At 32.2% G+C, this 14,397-nt stretch overlaps 1 protein-coding gene across 1 annotated transcript; it reads right to left on the bottom strand.

Moving 5' to 3' along the window:
* Positions 1 to 976: 976 nt before the first annotated feature.
* On the bottom strand, positions 977 to 13,958 carry LOC126898721 (paired box protein Pax-9). Its single transcript, XM_050673023.1, has 2 exons — positions 13,586 to 13,958; positions 977 to 2,539 (listed from the first exon to the last, which is right to left on the bottom strand). Exons 1-2 carry the CDS (start codon positions 13,593 to 13,595, stop codon positions 1,371 to 1,373), a joined length of 1,179 nt encoding a protein of 392 aa, XP_050528980.1. The 5' UTR covers positions 13,596 to 13,958; the 3' UTR covers positions 977 to 1,370.
* Positions 13,959 to 14,397: the final 439 nt, after the last annotated feature.

Raw genomic sequence — 14,397 nt, 5'->3', positions numbered from 1 at the left:
ATATTTTTCTGCCCATATTTGCTATTAAAAACAAATTTGTTTGAGAGTTTTATATTGCTATGAAGTTACAGAAATTATAGGAAGTAGAAATTTAAATAATACAATAAAAGATAGGATTAATAATAAAAAAAATAGTACAGTTATTATGCAATGGAATATAATGAGATATTGGGTTACTATAATAATAAATTTTGAGCTTGATAAGTGTAATATTATGAATCCAATTTATCCAACTAGAATTCATGAACATATTCGACAAATATAAAGTAAATTACATATTGCAATGAAAAAAATTTTTTGTATAATGGTGAAAATATTTCTGAGTTATCATTGGTTAAATGTAACGCTACAAACATATTGAAACAAATACGTTATATACATAAAAATACCCACTTTTAAATTTCTTGTGAGGATTATTCCCGCTACCCATCACTATTACAGTATCAGTTAAAATTTATTTTGTATGAGTCGATAATATGAATTGTAATTAAGAGAGTGTTGTATGGAAATTTTCCGACTTATTGCTTAACAAAAAGTTCAAACAATAATGGTCTTTAACTTATATAAATTTAACTGATGGAAGAAAAATGGACAAAGTATTTGAGAATAATAATTTAGAAGAAGTTGTTCCACCCTTTATTACTTGTTGAAAAACTATTGAAATTTTCGTTTCCTAGTCTGAATAGAACATTTAGAAACGTTATTTATTTATTTGTACTTTCTTTATTAGTTTTAAATGTAATTCTTATTGAAATTGTTTTTAGATCACAAAGTGGCGATATACCTATATGTTTTTGTCTAGAAAAAAACAGTTAAAGTGGTAAGAGGATGGGGATAAGGTTATCGAGAAAAAAATCAACACTCATAATGAGGTCTGGGGCGGCTTGTCTATGTGAAATTTAACACCGAGCAGCGGTGGCGGCGGTGTTCTTAGGCACCAAAATGCGAAAAAAGGTCACTACGACACAACACTACATAATATATTGGTATTATTATTATTTTTATTGCATGTAGAACATAAGAATAAGAATAATTATTGACACTCAGTGGCAATGTTTTGGTTTTGAGGTCGCCGGCCGGTCGTCGTCGTCATAAATCGTTTTAGAGAGAAAATTACTAAATCTGTAAAATTCATTTATTCTCTGGATGACAAAAAAAAAAAACACACACACTAGTTCTACTAGATATATACAACTGAGAATCATTAAGTTACAGTAATAATACGACAAATAATATTTATCATTCAGTGAAAGTCCAAGTCTAATGTACAAAAAATTACTATTTGACAAATAATAAAAATAAAAATGAATAAAACACAAATTTTGCGCTCAATTGAAATACAACGTAACAAACTAAAAAAATACTAATCACTATTGTCCCGTTGGAGGAGGAGGTGGCCACGATCCGACCACAGCGGACAACTGGTGACATGCGGACGATGGAGGAGACGATGTAGGACTGGCCTGCGTGTTTAAGTGATGGTGACCCGCGGCGGCAGCCGCACCTATGTACATATGATAATAGTTACTGCAGTATGTATTGTATGAACTGTAGTTGGCTGCTGCTGCGGCCGCCGCAGCCGCAGCTGCAGCTGTGGCGGCGTCCCCGTAATGGTGGTGATGCTGTTGAGCGGCTAGTATATCGGACACGGTGTGCGGACTAGGCCAACAATGCTGTTGGTGGTGGTGATTGTGGTACTGTTGTTGAGGTTGCGCTTTTAACGAAACTGGGGATGACGAAGAAACTGGCGGATGTGGCGAAGAGGACGTGCAACAAGAACCGGGTAGCAAAGTGGTTGTAGTTCCGGTCACGGTAGGAGACAATTGCGGAGAACAGTGTTGTGATTGTTGTTGACCGCTGTGATAATATGCGGCGGCGGCCGCTGCCGCAGCAGCAGCTGCTGCTGCCGCTGATGACGGTGTCCCGTAAGCGTGGTGTGCTCCTTGATGTTGGCCATATGAAGGCTGTTGATGAGTTAAAAGTGTCGAAAGTGGAGACGGCGAGCTAATGGGCACGCCGCCGCTAACACTACCCCCGCTAGGAGAAGAACCGATCTTGTTTCGGAGGATACGGCTAATAGACGAAACGGACGGCACGTTGAACTTATCGCAAACTCCATCGGATAAGAGACGGTCACGAATCTCCCAAGCGAACACGCCTGGATCTTTTCGTTTCAGCTGTCTGATGTAGGCCACCACGCGTGGCGTTGTGACACGAGGCTTGCTTCCGCCAATAGCGCCTGGTAATACTGATCCAGTTTCGTGATACCTAGCCAATATCTTTGATACACAGCCATGAGACACTCGCAACTGCCGACTGATGTCGCATGGCCTAATGCCCACTCGGGCTAGTTCGACTATGCGAACTCGGACAGCATTGGGCAGCGGTCGACCATTGACGAACACACCGCCCAATTGATTGACTTCGCCGTACTGCTGTTGGTGGTGTTGATGATGGCCCGAGTGGTCGTCATGAAGACCGCCGAGATGTTCTTGATGGTGATGATGTTGATGGTGCTGTTCTAGTAACATGTCTGAACCTATAAATGTAAAATGTTCTTTAATAACTTCACTGTTTATTAACAAATAACAATAAAATATGTTTTTCCGTGGACAAATATGAGTAAATATATTCAAGAATGTAGTAAAAGGACATTTTACTAAAATAATATCTTTTGAATGAGTGATTTGGTATAAAACTATAAAATATCATTTAAAATACTCAGCAAAGACAAAATAAATAATAATTGAAAAATTGTATCAAAATCAACTGACATCTACTAAACTTTGATTTTAATTATTTTTTGTTGTATTTAACTCATTTTCTAGTTTAACAAATAAAAAACATAATAGACGTGCGGTTGTAAGTAGTTTTATTTCATTATAAACTCATGATAGTGTTAAAACTATTAAGATACAATGTCACATTTATGTGTTCCTATTAACTGAACTTGCATTTATTACACTTTTATAGTCTAGACGTTAAATTGTGAACATTTTACATTATTAATTTATAATAGTGTTACACGACATGCGTTTGTTTTATTGTATTATTGGCGCAAATGACTTATAATGTAGATATTAAAATTTTACAAATAGTTTCAGGAGAGGAATAGAGACATCTCCTACCCATTTTGGTTACAACCGAAATGGATATACTGATTGTGGCGAATACATATTAGTTATTAAAAAAATGTATACTGTACAAAGTGAGATATTCTCGAAGAGGTACCTCTAGTACATTATAATGTTGTTTAGACTACGAAACGGTAGTATTTTAAATACAACTGTATTAATATGATTACTACTGCTGTATGCGTGTGTGCATGCCGTGCGACACCAACGCCAACTCGGTTAGTACAAAATATTTTACAGAAGTGCACGGCAAATAATAAACTGTTACAAACGTTGCAAGAAAAAAAAATGTGTACCAACTCTTTGGTGGGTTATTATTTTTTTAACGTCACGGACGTAGGTTACTCGGGTTACACCGTAATTATGTTCGACAGACTCAGTACTCCTAACTGGTAAGATACTGTAAAAGCAACGGCTGCAGAAAAATGAATTTGGCACGACATATAATACCATCGATTAACAATTTTTCTGCGCAGACCGTCAGAAGTGCAATTACAGAGCACTGAACAAATGAATTCATATCATTGAGTGTACAATAAATGATGTTTTACCGTATTCCCCCGCCACCGTTGTAGCCACGTAATGGATTCTTAAACGAAGCGAATAGAAAACCCGGTTGGGTTGACTGACAATATAACAGATGATCTAATACAATCACAGATCAAGACGAGGCGTAATAATTATTTTTTTGACTGTCTGACTATGATGTACATTAGAATATAATTGTCGAGATTTTTTACACCATATTACTGTTTACATGTATAGTCAGTGGCGTATTAAAGAATTTAGCACCCCGGAGCAGTTTGTATTTGATATTCTCTTAAAATAGTCTGTTGAGCTAAAAAAAAAATGTTTTTTCAATTTATACCGAAAAAAATGTCTGGCTTAAAAACTTAGAATATGCATAAACACAAGAACATATATTAGAAATAACATTAGATATCGAGTTAATCGGTTATGACGCTGCCCAAAGTCTTAGGGGTACTCTTTTTGTTCCCTCCTGGGGCAGCTGACCCAAATAAACTCTTATGTAGACACGCCACTATGTACATGATTAGGTGTGAACAATTTTTATTCAAGTCTGCGCACAACTTAATTTTAAGGTTGATGTTTTTGTTTTGTTAACTAAAACTAAAATTATGTGAATATTTATATAATTATACAACTGGAAATATTTAATAAGAAAATAATGTATTATATAAATATATAATTAGATTGTAAAACACCTCTACTAGTATAGAATGAACGATATATAAAAATAAATACACATCTAAATTGATGACATAAATACATTTAAATTGAAAATTTCATTATCAAAGTAACCCTATTTTATGGTACATTGTTGTAATAAAATAAATGAAATTACGTAGCTGTGTGCACAGTTATGCTTCATTTATATTATACATTTTGACATTTATGTTGTTGCCAAACGTCAACCCAATACAGAGAATTCTCTTTTTAACGGGAACCGCTCCGGACCAAAGTTGTTTCCGTTTAATAGAGTTTTATTCTAACCTATAAAAAAACTGTTTTAAAAATTAAAGTCGGAATTAGAAAAATTATTTTTGGTACGTTTGTTCTGTATAGCAACTAGAAATTACATCATGTTTATTTATGGTTTAATGTTAATTTCAGTTTTATTTTCTGATCTGTACAAGTAATTCTGATTTAATTACTATACGAGGTTTACGAAACTGAGCTTGGGCGTTTAATTTAAACATTAGTCGTTTCTATTTCATAAATAATAAAACGCTAATGAAATTGCATCAAGTAAAAGAATAGTATTTGTTAAAATACGTCACTATGCGTTAATTTTATAACTATGTACACGAATCTTGTCTGCTGTGTGTCATTCCATCAAACGCACCAGCAGCGCGGCTAGCCAAAAAAATAATTACAATCCAACACACCAGCAGAAGTTCGACTTTAGGGCTGTTAGCCAAGGGGTGGTACGCATCATTTAAGAATCCATTACAGCGTTGGCCGAGTGCTGTAGGGACGGGCTCTGGTACGTGATAAATTATATAGATACATGCGATACACACAAACGTTGTTGTACAATTGGGCTGTACAATAATAATGATAATAATATGTGTATAAATAATAAAAATAAAGTCGTGCTACTGTATGATGTACACGAATGTTGACGGGCGTTCAGACTGCGGAGAGTTATAAAATTAATCGTCGCACATCCCAAGCCAGAAAATAGATAAATGTCTTTTACTGCATATTATTATTACTACTTGGTTCAGCGACAATTCTTCATCTGGCACGTTATTCACACCCTTTTGACAAACGCACGTCAATGATAAATGCCATTGTAAAGGTGCAGAAATAATATGAAGTGCCTAAACGATAGTAGTAAAACACCATTGTCGGATCCTGCAATATTTGTGATATTAATAACGAAATAACGCGATATTGCGTCTCATCTCTATCATATATATTTGGACAATGCATCAAGAAAAAGGTACTTCTTAAGGTTTATTTTTTGTGACCACTCGATAGAGCATGAAATGTCCTATAAAATTATACAACAAAAAGTAACAAGTGCCTTTGTCTTGTTCATCTATAAATTATTGTATCGATAAGAATAATATAATTTAAATATTTTCGCCCTAACATTCGAAGAAATAATGCTATGCTAATTTAATGGAAATTAAGTCCATTATTCGCAAATAAATTCTCACTGTCTTTAATTAAAAGGATTTTTGGTCGTAAAGTGATATTTTACTATTAAATAAATAACATAATCTATAAATTGTTTATTATTTAAAAAGTTAACGAATAAAATTTTTCTTTTGTTAACATGTTAAAAATAATACTGGTTTGAATAAACATTGTAATTGTTTTAATAAATTGTTTTGTTCCCGTAACGATATAAATTGCTTATAAATTAACATCACAAATTCAAAAATTGTCAGTTGCAATCTATGTTTTTTTAACGAATTTCAAATTAATATAATTTGCAAACATTTTTCTATATCAGCAAAGTTATGCTTAATAAAATATATATTCACACAATTGACTTGATTAGTTTTACAAATTGAATCATTCCAAATCGTCATGAAGAAATTAACTTTTTTCAAGTGCATCTTTTGAATTATAGAAAATGAATAACTGCCGTTTCGGTGTTTCACAATTTTTACTATTATAATTGGATTATTTTATTACACAGTAAAAGTTCATGTGTCATCCTTTGGTGTCTCGCTGTTATGTTCATGTTTTATTAACGATATTTGGCCACCCAATGAATGTATCTAAGATCTATGTGAAATTTAGTCGAGTTGAACAACAATTGCCTCGGGTCGTTAATTTTGACTGTTATTGTATTTCTAAACATGGTTATTTGAGGTAAGAAATTTTTAAGGATGAAGCTGAGAAAAATATCGTAGCGTAATGATCCAAGTTTGGTTTATTTTGATTTTTCAAAACAAGTCGTTTACCCTTTTTCACTAGCTGCCCCGGAATGATTGACCTATGGTTAATTTTAGAGGATGCTTGTGGCTCATATATCAGTTCGCTTGTACATCACGTGCATTTCTCGAAAAATTATTGACAATGATGAAACGATCGCCAAACGTGTGTGGTAATAAATGTGAAGTTATCTAAAGACACACGGTAATGAGTAACTTACAAGAAGAGGAGACAAGCCTGTCAAAAGACACATGTTTAGCACAGATATCACTATTGTCGGGGCTGATCGCAATTAGTTGAGCCCGAGACGCTGTTTGTATAACGTCCGAAGGATCACTAGGGTTGAAGGTGTTGTATTTGGCGTATACCCTTTTTGTCATTCCTTAGAAACTAATAACATTTTTGTTGTGCGCTCACGGAACGTGCCAATTATAGCAAATCTTTTCCGTGACAGTGACACCACCTTATGACACTTTTCTTTCATTGTGCCTGTTTAACGAATTTTTTTGTTTATATAATTTTGCTTAATTATTCGGTTACTCCACCCGAGATTCGTAGGCCTATCTATATGAACGCTTTCAATAGACGAGGCAAAAAGCCTGTACAACTCAGCACAACGGAATCGAATCTAAACACCTTCAAACCGAAGACAAACGCGTTAATGTTGTCTCCTATTCGTTCTGACCTCAAGAGTATCTGTGTAATCACTGGGAACCGAGTCTTAGTTAATTAAAATAAATTTCAATTACCAAAATCTTGTGTGCTTTTTGTACGACTTCCTTGGACAAAAACATTAAGTTAAATTAATATTGACTTCCCCCACTATGTCGTATAATCCGAACCGGAACTCTGAAAATCTTATTCGAGGGATATGATGAAAATATCGTCAACTAAAATGTTACTTTTGGCTACTTAAAAAAATTGTTCGCTTAATAATAATAATATTTATTAATCATATGCGACATGATTAATGAATATTTTGATTTTAGGCGTATTTAAGACAAACCCGCTCTTTTATATAGTTTTATTGATTTACAGTTTGTATCAATGCTTATGATAAATTTACTGGAAGTACTATTCTTCCAGAGTCATATATTACAATTCTCGTTATCCTGTTTTGTTTTCATTTGTTGTCTGAAAAATATTGTGTAATAATAATATTTTTTATTTAAAAATCTAAATTTGTATTTAATTAACTGTATTTTTTTTTTAGTAAATTTTGTAAGCATTTCATTTTTATAAGAACGATTATGCAAATAAAATTGAATATTTCATTTTAAATAATTGTATTTTTTATCATAGTAATTAAGTACTACTATTCATATTGAAATTCATTCTCGCCCATCAAATTATACACAATTAGTGTTTAAATATTTAATCGTATACAAATAATGCAATGATACCAAGAAAAGGAATTCTTGCTTATATTTATTCAGTTTGAACCAAAATAAAACTGCCGGATCATTGTTTGAACTACTTTTTTGTAAATATATTTTACTAGAAATTCACTATTCGCTGAACTCGTTCAAAGAGATCGGTGGTAATATAAAATAGTTATTCGAAGAATTATGAGGATCGAAAATTAAAAATTCGACGACACGAGTCATAGAGTGTGCATGATTTTTGTATATTTTTTTTTAGTTTACACAAGGAAATGGGCCGGTAAATAAAAATAAATGTCGCCGCAGCCAATTAATTATAATTATCTCTTTTAAAAATCCGCCGCCGCCGTCGGCACGACATGACAAACGAAACTGTAACACATGTATGTGCATACAATATTAAAGTAATAGACTATGTATGTGTGTGTGTGTGTCTTTTTGTGGTAATGTCAGACTAATTTGACGACAACCTACAGAACGGCGGCGGCATCACAAAGATAATGCGCGCACACACACAAGCTCGTATATTATAACATTTTCCTGTACGCCAAAAGGAAGAAGAGACGTGCAGGGCATACTGCGGTCCCTTCGCGACAAGCGCGCGCTCCAGTCTTTCATTTTCACATTTATTATAATTAGGTCGTCTCTGTCTTTCGCCTTGTTCTCTACTGTTTTACACGTGTTTTCGTGTCGTTCGAGGGGAGCCGCATACACACGCAATATAATTTTAATTATAACCATTACATTACCAATGCACCGGAGCCGGCATCTTGGGTTTACAAATGACTATATGTGTGTGTAATATTTTTTATCGTAGCGCTTCTTTTTAACTCCCGCGATAATTCTCGCGCCGGTAATTATAATCCCTTTGACTCGGCGCGCGTTTGCACATAATAGCGACGGAAAAAAAAAAAAATAACAACTCTCGATTTCCTGCGTTCATTGTGTTTATGACAGTTTTACGCGTCCAAAGGGACACCGAGTCGTCGTCGTCTACAATGTCCCGGCACTTAAACGCAAGCTGTCGATTGGGGTTTGATCGACGTGCCGACGCGACACTTGAGCGAATCGGCGGCGCCGGGACCATGTTTGTGTCCGACGGCAGTAGCCGACGCCGACCGGCACAAACACGATGACCGTCAAATTTGTTTCCATTTCTACCGCACCGTGTTTGCATAAGCCACCGTTTTGGGCCGCAGCGCAGTCCTATTTAAAAAAAGACACCGTGCCGCCGTTGGTGGTTTGTTTAGAGTACAAACAAGGAATCCGTACGTTGTGGCACAGGTCTTTGGTGGTGACAGGCCTGTGCAAATGTCGTTGCGAATTTTGTTTTTGTCAATTAGCGGCTTTTAGAGGCACCCAAACAAACATTAGTACGTCGCCTATTGGTTGTTGTACTACACGATTGCAATGCTGTAGCGTTTCACGTCGGTCTTTGCTACAGTATCTTTAAATGGCCGAGGCCAAAAAAGTCGGGGCGCCGAGCCAACAAATCTGTCAGCTTATAATTGTTATTATTATTATTATTATTATTATTATTTCCTGTACGCCCACACGCCATTACGAAACACAAACACTGTTTTCGAAACGACTTTAATATTTTCATTGAAAGCTGTGTATTTATATACATATTTACAATGGTATATTTCACCAGAGTGCCGTGATTCAGTACAACAGCTGCTTCACGATATCATAACCGTGTCTACGATCATCGACATTTTTTATTTATTCACCGTCGCTAAACAGTTTTCGGTTTATTACACAAAATAATAATGACACTTTTTTTTCAAATCGTGTGCAAATCGAACGAGTTCCACGAGAAAACATTGAAATGTGTTCAAATAAAATCTATTGAGAAAGCGATACCAACTTGATTGATTTTGCAAATTGAGCGGTGTACGTGCCACTGGTATCTCAAGATAATGTGCTATCTTGTCATACGATATCATTATACGTACACGAGCTACCCTAATACGTTTCAAACGAGATTGTGTTTACAATGAGCTGACGATTTTGTAACGACTGTGCCGTTTATTCGCTAAAGCTACTCGTCCGTATTGCAGCGGTCTATTCGCTACGCCTCTTCAATTATTCGGCCGTGCGTTTAGCGTGTCCATCGCATGCCTTTCTACGTGGACCTTATGACACACCTTAGGTACACGATGCTAATTGTATCGTCAACGAAACGATTTGCTGGTTGTGACTAATAGCAGCACCGATTTCAAATGTTCCCTTTTGTTTTTTTAAGTGTATTTTGAGTTTAATGTCATAAACAACTACTAGATGTTTTAAAAATATAGCTGTCTGCTTGGATGATCTGCCAATGTACACATTTTGTCTGCTATGTGACATTTGTCTATCTAGTGAAATGATAAAAAAACAGCCAAATGAAGGCCACACACGTAGGGGTGGTTACACGAGGTATTATTCGAGAGACAGTTTTATTTTAATGTTCTTGATATATATCGTATTCATCGAGATTAAACACTTCCGGCTGTATTTTTATAACAATATTTTTACTAGAAATGTATTTTGTTAAGTTGAGAAATAATGGGATACATGAAATAAATATGTTAGGAATAACTTAATTGCTAATAAATATTATTACTTCTATAATATCTATGTAAAAGGTGGTGTATTTAGTATACTATTCCATGTTCGTCATTAAATAATAATTCTTTCACGTAAATGTATTTGAATAGTTTTATTCATTTGTATCTACTACAATAAATATAAGTTTTTTTTTTGGTGAGTGGGATTAGTTTGTTTGCTAATTTGTACTTTGGGTGTTTCGAAACTAATCGTTCTATTGCGATAAAATATTAAAAACAATTTATGCACAATCCCTACAGAAGTTTTAGTTCGAAAAAATTGTTCATACATTTCTTTAGATAAGAAGGGTGGTAGACTATTCGTATGTACATTATATTAAAATGTTGATTGGCTGCTAATATTTTAAATTTTACTGCTAATCCAAAATTTTTAGTTAAAAAAATTATAATTATAATTCAATATAGAATATGTTTGTCTTTTTAAGCAAAGACCCTTCGTTTCAAAAATAGTCATTATTATTTTCTTTATTTTAACTTAATTTAAAATAACTTAACTCGTAAAATTTGAGCTCAAAGATGTAATTTTGAAATTTTCCGTTAATGTTTAAATATACTACAACGATATTTTATAATTGAGTTTAAACCTATTTAAACGTTATATAATTTTTAAATAAATTATTAAAATTAAATAATTTTATTTTATACAATTTATAGTAATATTCTTTATTAGGTAAATAATTATTTTTCTTTTTTAGCCATTAAACATTTAGATGTGTACAGGCACGTATCTATAAGAACATAAAGACTTATAATTTCGTTATTTTCATTAAATACAATAAAAATAATTGTATTTATTAACTGACACACTAATTTTTACAAGAAAATACTGTCAATTGCTTTTTTTATATCCTAACTACGAGAGAAAAACGATTCAATTCATCATTATACGCGTTTATGCATAAATATGTTTTTTTACAGACAATTTTCTGTGCTATGTTTATCTTGGTATGTTTTTATAATTTTATAGATTATTTTGCACAGAATTATTATTGTTAATATTTTTTAATGAAAAAACACGTTATTACCATTGTGATACAATATTGCACCAAAATAGATTTAATTTACATGTTTCTCAACTACAGATTTTCATTTAGCTAACCTAATTTGGTAGTGATATAATGATCACAACAGAAACACGCGGAAAAATTACTTAAACAATTGAAAACTTTTATTTTAGAAGAGTAGAGAATACTATCTTAGACTTGAATGTTTTTTTTAAAATAATTTTATGAGTTATTTAAATAAGATCAACACTCTCTTCTAAATAAAATAATTAAAAAAAAATAGTACTTTATTGTATACCAACAAGTTATATATAAATTATTTACCCTTATAATAATAGATAACTATCCTTCAAAATAACTAAAATTGAATTATTTTTAACAATTTTGTCTTTCATTAAGTCAATTTTCATTTTAATAGACAGTTTTCATAAGTGTAAATTAGTAGATATATAAAACAATTTTTAATTTGTCAAATTGTTTTATTTACAATATTTATCTTGATCGAATGCTGTATCATTGAAAACTAATAATATAGACAATTTTGACATATTAATAAAAATTTTAATTAGACTAAATTAAATTTTTTAAATATGAAATCAAAGAAAATAGTTAAAACCAAGGACTTTGGGATAAATCAATGGCGATTTTAGGTAAATCACTTATGATATCACAAACTATAAATAGTTATAAACATTTTTGAAAATAGATAAATTATCTGTTTAAAATTACCAACAGATTCATTTAAATAATTTACACAAATAAATTTCAACATTTTACATATAGGTGTCCCATTAGGTTTTGACAAATCGCCACAATAAAAGTATATGCATTTGTTAGAATCTAGTGAGACACTCTTTATATTAAAAAATTTTTGAGTAACTACACAAACATTCAAGATACAATAAAATATATTTAGTAGTAAATAACATAACTACAATAATATAGTTTAAGGTATTGTACGAATAATTGTTAAATAAGCTTTATTTTTGAAACTTCCAGTTCGGTTCGGATGCGTGTTTCTTTTTAAATAAAAATTCTTATTCCAGCTCGGGTTGTACATATTAAAAGGTTTTTGGTTTAAAAACCGGGTTTTAAGGTTTTGTTCCAGTCCCTGGTCAAAAAAATTATGGCATCTTGTTGATATAGAAGAAAAAGTGAAAATCTAGTACCCCCAGCCATAAGTTCATATTTTAGTTATATTTCTTACTATAATTTTCAAAAACTACTTTAAAGTTTTATTTTTATCATATTATATGTACGTATAATTAAAGGTAATATTATGTTACAAGAAAAAATTAAATTTTTAAGTTAAAGATTATGACACAATATCAGTAGTATAATTTCAATAATTAGAATTTACGTCTAATTTTAAGTCAGTTATTAATGTAGCGCTTTAAATCTTTTGAGTTGCATCGATTTGCATTATCATTGATAATTTTTGATTTTATTTAAGTTGAGTCAATGTAAGTACATTGCATACTGTAGCTTACATATAAACATCAGTGTTTAACTACTATTTTTATATTAGCTTTATATAATGAAATTTTCTATCCAATTAGTTTTTAAAAATGTAAAAGGGAGTTATTTGAATCTATACTTTCTTATTTGAGATTATTAACGCACATAAGCCAAACATTAATGAAAAACAAAATTAAGAATAAAAAGAAATTGTTCTCTATGTGATATGTCACATATTATATTAATATAGTAGTAGTATAATACAATAATATAAGCACACTAACGACTAAGTTTTTTCATAATATATGAATTTAAAACATTAATTTCCGTTTTAATATTTGGGTAGTTTATTATTTGTTATAAATTTGTAATTATTTGTTTGATTTAAAAGAAACTTATATCAAATTTGTAAAGGTTTATTTCTCTATTTATTTAAAATAAAAACAGTAACATGATCGAAATACGGCCCAACTTATAGGAAATTGTTATTTGTTGAAGAATTATACATTCATGATTACGTGATTTATCAAAGCGATACAATAAAATTATGATTAATAATCAATTAGTCTGATACATACTTTGGTCCATTCGTTGAAAACGCGTTAGTAGTTAGTCGGCCACCATCACCGGATCCTGGGATCGAACAGAATATTTGTTAATCCTTGTGTAAACCTTTGTGTTCACTATGTTCTATTTGCACACTAAACGTCGAGAGGATATATAATATGATGAACCCAACGAATTTTCTACAAACCCAAACAAATAAAAACAATTTAAGGTACTAAACACGCACCAGTAGCACAAAACCGACTAATAAACAGAGTGCAAAACGGCATTGCGTTGACATCCAGAAACAGTAGGTTGGTCCCCAGCTGTTCCGCCCATCAAGTCACAAGCATCCACCAATAACGCGGTGGAACGTCGGTCGGAAGCCCCTCTACCTAAGGGTTTATACGGCAATTACATATTTTTTTATCTTCTAAAAGACCGACTCGTTCGAGTTTAAAACGGCCAGATAAAGTATGGTTCATCATGTATGAGTAGCAACAAATGTAGCCCGCAGCGTGTGTCATTTAAACGACTGTAGGATAATAAAGTTGCCCATTACAACCTATTAATACTTTTTTAAAAATTGTCCGACTACGTCCAATCTGGTCATGTAATCAAATTTGTTTTTCAAACGATTGTTTTGTAAATTGAAGATTTTATAATTTATTTTTATATAAGTATCAAAATGAAAAATAAGTAACATGGCCTTACAGGTCTTTACATTTTAACTGTATTCATTTTTCTATATTATATATTCTCCTGTTTCCAGAAATTTTCTATTTAAATATTTTTATATTTTTACTAGTTGACTTACTGAACACCCTGTATATATATATATATA

The sequence above is a fragment of the Daktulosphaira vitifoliae genome, unplaced genomic scaffold, assembly GCF_025091365.1.
Source record: "Daktulosphaira vitifoliae isolate Bord-2020 unplaced genomic scaffold, ASM2509136v1 Scaffold_2, whole genome shotgun sequence".
Taxonomy (NCBI): domain Eukaryota; kingdom Metazoa; phylum Arthropoda; class Insecta; order Hemiptera; family Phylloxeridae; genus Daktulosphaira; species Daktulosphaira vitifoliae.
Note: the sequence above shows the minus strand (reverse complement) of the source record. Positions and strands in the feature narration are given on the sequence as shown.